This window comes from Equus caballus, chromosome 18 (assembly GCF_041296265.1).
Source record: "Equus caballus isolate H_3958 breed thoroughbred chromosome 18, TB-T2T, whole genome shotgun sequence".
Taxonomy (NCBI): domain Eukaryota; kingdom Metazoa; phylum Chordata; class Mammalia; order Perissodactyla; family Equidae; genus Equus; species Equus caballus.
In genome coordinates this window covers 11,168,068-11,177,078 of record NC_091701.1, presented here as the reverse complement: position 1 = coordinate 11,177,078, position 9,011 = coordinate 11,168,068, and the positions used below count along the sequence as shown (strand labels likewise).

Here is a 9,011-nt window from a genome sequence, read left to right as displayed (position 1 = left end):
ATTTGGGGGTGGAGGGGTGACTCAGGGCACCGGGCTCCTGAAAACCGAGGGGCCTCAAGTTCCCAGAGAAGGTCACCCTGAGGCCAGCAGCTTCCTTCCAGGCATTTTGCATACCCTGCTCTTGTTCCCTCCCCCAGGTAGGCTCTGTCCTGAGCACTTTTAATTGTCCACTGTGTGTATGCAGGCAGGGGCCACATTTGTGTTGCTCTCTAATGTACCGCACTTCCTAGCACCATGTCTGGCTCCGAGTAGGTCCTCAATAAATATCTGAGAGACTCAATGAATGAATCCTTCTTTGAGAAATAAATGTCACACCCACTGCTGCTCAGGGCTGCTTCCCACATGCTCACGGCTGGTGTAAACTGGCAGTGTGTGTGTGTGAATTTGGCTCGTCCTGGCTCTTTAAACTGAGCTGCAGCCCCCCTAGGCTTTCAGGTGCCCAAGGCTGGATTCTGCTGCTGGCACGCTCCCTCACCAAGGAAATTAAACTATTTACTTAATTCACATGGAGTCCAAGAGAGATCATTTCTACTAAGTTGCTAATAATAAAAATGGATTCCCTCCACTGTTCTCCCCAGTAATACCAATCTTCTTTTTCATTTTAACCTCCTTTTGAAAATATTTATTTGTTCTCAGGCAGAGGAACGTTCTTCTTCCAGGATCTGGTTTTTGTCCTCTCCAGTACCTAAAGAAACATTGTACTTATTTAGAAAATAACCTGAACTATTATTTCTCTGTTGCTGACACATCAAAAAGTTTGGACCTTAAAAGAATACCTGATCCTGTGGGCCATTTTTGGTTAAAGCCACTCTCTCGAACTTTCCAATGACAAGTAATATTTATATTATGGCCAACTAATGTTCTAAGATTCTTAGAAATGGACAACCACTTGTTGCTTATTTTGGTTGTTCCCGAAGAGACGGTTACCTGTGTGGGAAAAATTCAAGGTGCTAAATAACAGTGTCACTTTATGGCCTGGCACCACGCTGGAGCACGTCACCTGTTCCCAAAGGATGGTGGCTGCTGCTTCTAAGAGAGACCTTAAAACTGTGCTGACCGAGTCATTTAACACCTGAATGTTAAGATCCTTGAGATTTTCAATCCCTATATTCATGCCTAGTACTTTGGTATCATCCCACACCAGGTACATATTAAGGTTCGAAGCAATCTTTAAGGACATCTGCGGGAAACATACAGCTTCACATACAAACTTAAAAAAATACTTTAACATAATGCATTGTACTGCACAGAACTAGAATTCAACATAACATATCACATTGCTAAAATATTCACATAAATACCATGTATGCATGGAGTCACTGCATTAGAAAAACCCGTCTATTAGGCTATTAAAGACCAGTCTCAACAAAGCCCAAGGAAAAACTATTTTAACAGTAGGAACACTAAAAATAACAACTATGAGGTTTATAAACAAGTGGTGGGAAAGAGAATTCTTTACATTTGCTATTGATTATGTCACGACAGGCACAATCTGAAATACAATTTTAGGCTAGCAGTGTATAAAAATACTTTTTAAAACAATACTTTTGATATATATAGTGCTCCTTAAAAAACCTCCAGCTGTGTAGTTATCCCATTTGAAGACCTACTAAAACAAATTCAACTTCCTGCTCCCAGCTAGCTCCTTAAGCACCAACCTGGAAAGCAAGTTCTCTCACACATGTGCACGCACCACACATACACACAGCCATATATGAAAATAACCTACGGCTACAGCACATGCTGATGAGTTACCGATAGGCGTCAATTTCAAACGAGGCGTGAGATGATCCTGTTTAGAGCCTGTTTTTAGTTCTAGATTTGGGACGGACAAACAGAGGCAGAAGTAAGGTGGAGTGTGTGTGCGTGTGGTTTCTATTCCTCTTGTGGGCACTCTCTAGGAAATAAGTTTAATCTGGCATATCAATATTAAGCTTGGGAGGTGGGGGAACATATTTCCCAGGGCTCTGGGTTATAACTACCCTGGCCTTCTTTCCAAACATTGGAGCGATTTTAGGAACTTCTGGAACCGATGTTTCTTCGGCATCTTCACTATCTTCATGATGTAGATCATATGAAATGTTCCCATATTCTCTTAAAAATGGGAAAATTTCAAGCAGAAACTGACAGAAATCTTTGCGAATACCAAACCACCAATGGTTGCCCCCTTTTCGCCTAAATGTCGTGGCCATTAACGTTATTAATGAAAGCCAAAGGGGGACAAATATGGAGATATAAGAGAACGTATTGTGCCCATCCAATCTGTGAACCAGCAGAACCTCAAAAGTGAGCAAGGGCACGACAATCGTTATCCAGCTGATGGCCATGGTCACGTGTGTTCTTCGCTGTTCCGCAACCACATCCAGGGACCGCAAGAACAGGAGAGACCAGACGATGTAATAGAGGACGACCAGGCAAAGGAACGACATGAGGATCCACAGAGGCACGAACACCACTAGCCACGGCCAGTGGATAATCCTGTCCAGCCGCAGGGCGATGAAAATGAACTGCAGGATGTTGACAGAGCACAAGAGCTCCAGCTCCAGCGATCTATCGTGTCGGAAGCCCCATACGCAGGCGGCCACGGACACGGGGGATACGAAAAAGAGCGGCATGAAGACGAGCAGCCAGAAGTGGGTCCCCCTCTCCACCCTGTCGCAGACCAGGACTTCGAACATGAGCAGCAGCAGGTGAATGCCCACGGCGATCAACATAGCTTTGAACTCCACGCACGCCTCCCCCTCGGCGCGGTAGCGAGGGTTTCGGGCCCAAACGCCCGCGCCCACCGATGCACCGGCGATGACCAGGAGCTTCCACAGCCATATGGGGGCGAAGACAGCCCAGTAGCTCCACTGGATGATGCCGTCCAGGCGGAGGGGCAGCAGCACCGAGAAGAGCAGCAGGCAGGCGTAGATGAGAAACTTACTCGGGTTGAAGTCCTGGAACAGGCCCCTGGGGTTCATGGCGAGGCTGCTGCCCGCGCGCCCGGGCCTGCTGCTCGGCCCTACTCGGCGATCGCCGCGTCTCCGCCGCCTCCCGCGCCTGGCCTGCGGCCTATGTCGGCTCTCGCTGGGCAGCGGCCGAGGGCGGCCCGGAGGAGGGTCCGACCGCGGCGCCAAAAGCCGGAACACGTGAGTGCGTGGTCACGTGGCCCGGTAGGACGCGCGGTGGGCGTGGCGTGCGCGCCCGCGCTCTCCCAGCGGCCCGCGGGCCCGGGCGGTGCGATGACCGAGGGCCCGGCGCTGCCTTGGCCCCGCCGCCCGCCTTCACTCCGTACCCATCTGAAAGGCAGCTCCTGCTTGAGGCGCCGGGAGCGACGGCGCGGGCGACTCCGGCCCGGGGCCCGGCGCGCTGCTGACTTCCTGGCCGGCCCGTTGGAAGCGAGCGGGCCACGACCTCGGCGAACGCTTCCTGGCGGCGGCGGCGGGGGCAGGGAGGCGGGAGTGAGCTCACATCCTCCTGGCCGGCCCAGGGGCGGGGCCTCGCTGGGGCGGGGCCAGGGGCCCAGGAGGGAGGCTGGGCTGGGGGCGTGGCCGAGGGCGGGGCCCAGGAGGCGCGCGGGGCCGGGGCGGGTGGGGGCGGGACCCAGGGGGAGGGCGGGGTCGGGGCGGTCCGCCGCGGTTGCTCCACCCTCGCCGGCAACCGACCCAGGGGCTCTGGCTCCCGAGGTGACTGCAGCGCCGTGAGCGCGGTGGGAGGACGGCGTGGGCACGAGCGAAGGCGGGGCCAGGCGAATGTGGGAGTTTGCGAGCGAGGGAGTGGGTGCCGGTACTCTGATGTATGGGGTGAAGTGGGGGCTTTGCCTGGAACACATGGCTTCCAGGGCTAGACTCCGCCTGGTGGAGCGACGGCCACTTCTCAGGCTCTGAGGCCGCGGCGGCGGTCTTACACCTGCCCCTTTCATCCCAAAAGTGGCGGGCGGGTGCTGGGGAGGGTGGTTGACCCCGCAGAGCCCCTAGGCAAAGCCCCGGGGAGCAGGTGCTTCCTGCCCCGGCTCACCCGGCAGGTTAGGCGCAGAATGGACACCCAGATTGAGGGCTCTAGACTTTAAACCCCTAATCCTCATTTTGAATGCCTCAGTCTGATTCTCACAGGACAATGTTGGGAAAAGGGCACTGGACCAGAGTTAAAGAAATTGGGGTTCTAGTCCAGGCCCTGCCCTACCACCCACCAGCTGAGAAAGCTGGGTCAATTCACCCTCTTCTGTCTTTGCCTCAGCTTCCTGGGCTAAGTTGGGGGCCGGCCTGAGTGGTCTCCGAGGGCCAGCAGGTCAGCAGGGCCCCTCTCTCGCCAGGGTGGCAGACCCTGGAAGACTCCTCCTTCTGTTCTCCACTCTTCTGCTCAGGAGAGCCCTGGTTGCTCAAGCTTCTTGCCTTTCAGCTCCCACCGGCCCTACACGGGACAGTCCCCTGCAGTGGGTATGGAGTACCGGCACTCAAACCCTGGGCTTTGGGAGGGGAGGCCCTCAGAGGAATGGGTCTGCTGTCAGGGTCTCCATGGGGTAACAGGGAAGGGCTTCTTTGGAGAGAAGTGAGGGCCCTGGTCCAGACCCAGGAGCTGGGTGTCCCCAGGTCAGCATCAGCAGGATGTTCATGAGACGTGGGGTGGGGTGGACAGTCCCAGCCCTCAAAGATCTCCCTAGGACTTTACCGGCTTCCACCTCAGCGAGGGGCAATTGGGTGGTCCTGGGAGAGGGACTCCCAGCTGAGTGAGCCCTGCCGCTACCCAGGGCTCAACCCTGAACCCTCATCTTGCAGGATGTGCCTTCAGGGCCCCTTGGGTCTCCCCCTGGGGAGTCACTGTGGGGGAATGTCAGCTAAGGGCGGCTCCAGCCTTTCTCCCTCAACCCCTTTCCGTCATTCACCGTTGCTCTAATCTTTCCTTTCAAGAGGGAATTTCTCAGCTAAGACAAAATTGAAAATTCAAAAGCGCTGTATCAGTCTGACTGTGAAGTGGGCTGATAAAAGCCCATAGGATTGTTTTGAGGATTAGATGACTCAATACCTGGAAAGCACTTTGTATTTAAAGAAATGGGAGCTATTAATATTACCACACTGGGGAGAGGAAAGGGTGAGGTGGGGAGGGGCCTGCCTGCAGCTCTGCAGGGAGGCAGGAGCAGAGAGTCGGAAATCCTCCCCAGTCTCCTCCCTGAGGCCACATGACCTCAGGGCCTCTGCTGCCAGCTTTGCAGAGCGTGTTTTCCCAGCTCTAGAGCTCCTCATTTAAGACAAGCGCCTGGTTCTCCTCATCCAGGAAGGGGGTCTTGAGGTGCCTTGTGGCCCTGCTGCCCCACTGCTGCGGGAGGTCAGAGCCTGCTTCCAGGTTTGTGCTAGAGCCACTGTCTGCCGTCCCCTCAGCTGGCTTTCCCGGGCCTGCAGGCTGGACCCCCAGTCTGTACCTCGGACACCCTCCTCTGCTGTTTTCTCTGATGGGGTCTGTCTCTCAGGGACCTGCTCATGTCTTTACATTTACCTTGAAAGCTAACATGGACTGTGTGCTGTGTGCCAGGTGTGATGACTGAGCTGCCCATGAGGCTGGTACACAAAGTGTAAATTCATTCATTTACGGAGGGCGTGTGGTGGTGTGGGTGCTCTCGCCCACCAGGGCAGGCCTGCCTCTCCCGAGTCATGGTGCGTAGGGTCCTGAGATGTCCCAACTGCTTAGCATCCTCATTCCTAACTCCCCTTTCTGACCTGGGAGCCCTCCTGAGCTCTCCCTGGCCCACCTGCTGGCCAAGTCCCTTGTCCCTTTCCTGGGGTCTCCTGCCCATCTGCTGACCTCCCCGTGAATGTGCTGTGCGTGGCCTCTGCGTTCCATGGCCCTACTCTTCTCTCCTCAGAGGTGGCCCACACACCCTGACCCTCGTTCCTTCCTGGATGGCCAAAACCCAAGACAGGGCTTCAGACCCTGGGAAACCTTCTTGACCCCCCGGTGGACTGATGACCCTTCTCTGACCTTCCCCAGCATCAGGGGCTTTGTTCCTATCACGGGACTCATGTCACTGGGTTGAGTCTGGCCATCTTTCTCCCCATGAGATTTGTGTTCCAGACACCCAGCCAGTGCTTATGTCATAGCAAGTGCTTGAGAAATGTCGCTCGAGTGGATGAGTGAGTTAATTTGACTCTACTCATGAGTGTGACACTCTTGTCCAGATCCACTGGTTCCCTTCCTTCCTCATTCCGCTGAGCAATGTGGAACCAGCGCTAGACTCAGTCCTCTCATGGCCAGCATCCCAGGCCCTGTGCTGTCCGCTCCCCAGCCAGGTGGTCTGTTTTCAGATAGCTCACGTATCAGTTCCTAGTTTCCAATAGCTGGTGTAACAAATTGCCACAAACTTAGCCACTTAGGACAATGCCCCTTTATGATCTCCCAGTTTCTCTAACTCAGGGTCTGGGCGTAGGGTGGCTTGGCTGGTGCTCTGCTTGGGTCTCAGGTCAAGGTCAAGGTGTTGGCCGGGCTGCGTTCCCTCCGGAGGCTCCGGTGCTGAGTCTGCTTCCAAGTTTGTTGGCAGAATTTAGTTGCATGCTTGTAGGACTCAGGCTCCCATTTCCTTGCTAGCTGTCAGGTGGATGTCATTCTCAGCCACCTGCATCTCCTGGCTTGTCGCCTCCTTCAGAGCCACCAACGGTAGGTCGAGTCCTTCTCAGGCTGTTGAATTTCTCCGAGACTCGACGCTTTGCTGCATCTCTCTTCTGCCTTCTCTGTTTTTAAGAGCTCATGTGATTACATTGGGCCCAGCCAGATAATCCAGGATCATCTCTATTTTAAGGGCAGCCTATTAGTAACCTTAATGCCATCTGCAAAGTCCCTTCACAGCAGTACCTTGATTAGTGTTTGATTGAATAACCAGGGTGGACGGGTGGGAATGCTGGACATCTTTAGAATCCTGCACAGTACCAGCTGTCAGGCCCAGCGCAGCTCCTCCTACTCTAAGCAAGGGGAGAGCCTGACCGTGAGGGGCCAGTGCTCTGGGAGAGCTGGGTTTCCAAAGAGAGCCCTTGCCCCAGTGCCCTCTATACACAGACCAGGGGGACAGCACTGGGATCCCCTTGCTGAATGTCCTGAGTAGGTCTTGGGGCAGGGGGATGACCTGTACAGAAAGCCCAGGGGATATTTTCCCTTTAGGACCCATTTATGGATTTGCTCACATCAGCTTCTTCATGAGGAAGCCACAGCTCCTGGCCCTTTGCATCAGCCTCAGCACCCACCACTACCCCTGGGCCCCCAGTCCCTAAGCGTAGCAGGCGCTCACCTCTTCCTGCAATAGCCTCCTCCCCACTCTCCGTGCTTCCCCCGCTGCCCACACACACTCGTCAGTGTGGTAGTGTGCCCATGGACTCTGGAACCCCAAGGCCAGGGTGTGAATCCTGGCACTGCTGTCTCCAAGCTCTGTGACCTTGGCAAGTGACCGAGCGCCAGCCCCCATCTGTGAAATGGAGATAACCTCAGAAAATTGTGAGGGTACAATGAAACAGTGTACAAAAACCCGGACTATGCTCAATTATCCCATCCCATTGGTGGCTGTTGTTACTGCCTTGGCCACAGATGAGGTGTCCCTTCGTCTGTGGGCCTGTCCTCGCTGCCGTGTGGTCGGCCCAGGGCTTACCCCACAGGAGATGGGGATCCTGTGTTTGCTCATCTGACTGTCCCAGGGCACTGTGACTCTGCCAAGGGCAGGGCCGCATCTACTCTGGATCCACAGTTTCCAGCACAGGCCTCTACATAATAAGCGGATCCAGGAAAGCACAGGCGGGCAGGAAGCCTGGAGCTGATGTGGCATCTTTTCCCCGTGCTGAACAGTGGAGCAAGGTCAGCCCCGTGAGACAGGGCAGCCTGTCTAAAGCCAGTCTGTCTCGGGTTTGCAGGGAGGTGTTCCTGGGCCTGAGTGAGGACCTCCGGGAGCCCACCAGCTCCTCAGGCTGCACTGTGTCATCTGAAGCTGACTTTCAGGGGCTGTGGTGGCAAAGGCACTAACCTCATGTCACAGATGGGGAGACTGGATAGAATGAGGCCCAACACCCTGGCCATGGTTCTCTGCTAAACGGGAGGCTACAGACTTTCTACTGAGCCCTCCTGTTGGTCCAGCTGGTATCCTGGCCCTGTTTATGGGCTCAGTCCGGTGAGAATGACCCCTCCTTGAAGAGCCAGACTCTGGTTGGGACCCCTTGAGACTTAGCAGCTTTTCCTTAACTCATGTATTCATTTAACAAATATGTTCCAAGCATCTGCCTTGTGACCTAGGCCCTGTTCTGACATAGGATGCCACAGTGAACAGTTTCTACAACTTCTCCCATGCTGGACCTGTCTCAGTTCAGTTGTCACCTCCTCCAAGAAGTCCTCCTTGACCACCCCACTTGAAGTCATCCCCGACCCTACTTATGTCACCCTGTTTTATTTCTCCTATTTCTTATATGGTCGCTAAATACATGCTCGCTTTAGGAAAATCTGTAAAACGCAGAGTCATTTTTAAAAAAGCCCTTTCCACCTATAGACAGTCACTGTTAACATTTTAGTGTATTCCCTTCCAGTTGGTCATCTCTGCAAAGACATGTTGTTGCCCACATGCCATTTTATTCTGCTTGTTTGCTTAGCATTAATTCTGAGGCTTGCTTATTTTCACATTTGGACATCTCAAGCTTGCACATAAGATTGCTGGTGTTTCACAGGTGCCGTCAGCCTGTGCTGAAATTCAGCTCTTCCAAAGGGGAGTCTTACTTGCTTCCGACAGTCACCTGGGGGCACTGCCCACTTGAGAGGATTGTACAGTAAACTTAAATTCAGTTACACATTTGCTTGAGGTGTTTTCAGACCATGTCTGTAGTGCACATTCAGACTCCATCCTGTATGAGGACGGGCTCGGGCTCCTTCGTGTTCGCAGGGACGGTTTTCTTCCCCCCCTGCACCCGGGGCCAAGGCTGACACACAATTTCTGCCTGACGGGGCTGTTATCATTCCCCCTACATGGAGGGAATAGCCCTTGGGGTCCCAGCTTTACTTAGATGCCTCTTGTT

At 54.0% G+C, this 9,011-nt stretch overlaps 2 protein-coding genes across 4 annotated transcripts in view; one reads left to right on the top strand and one right to left on the bottom strand.

The window, feature by feature from the left end:
- Window positions 1-1,644: 1,644 nt before the first annotated feature.
- TMEM185B (transmembrane protein 185B) lies at window positions 1,645-2,963 on the bottom strand. Its single transcript, NM_001242321.1, has one exon. The coding sequence runs from the start codon at window positions 2,961-2,963 to the stop codon at window positions 1,911-1,913; it is 1,053 nt and encodes a 350-aa protein (NP_001229250.1). The 3' UTR covers window positions 1,645-1,910.
- A 656-nt stretch (window positions 2,964-3,619) lies between these two features.
- Window positions 3,620-9,011, top strand: part of RALB (RAS like proto-oncogene B) — a 70,815-nt gene continuing 65,423 nt past the window's right edge. Inside the window, exon 1 of one of the 3 annotated variants that reach the window (XM_070240682.1) lies at window positions 3,620-3,668. The gene's annotated coding sequence lies outside the window, so the exon portion shown is untranslated. Of the gene's footprint in view, window positions 3,669-5,138; window positions 5,323-9,011 lie in introns of those variants that run through there. The other 2 variants (XM_070240681.1, XM_070240680.1) reach the window with 2 other exon arrangements.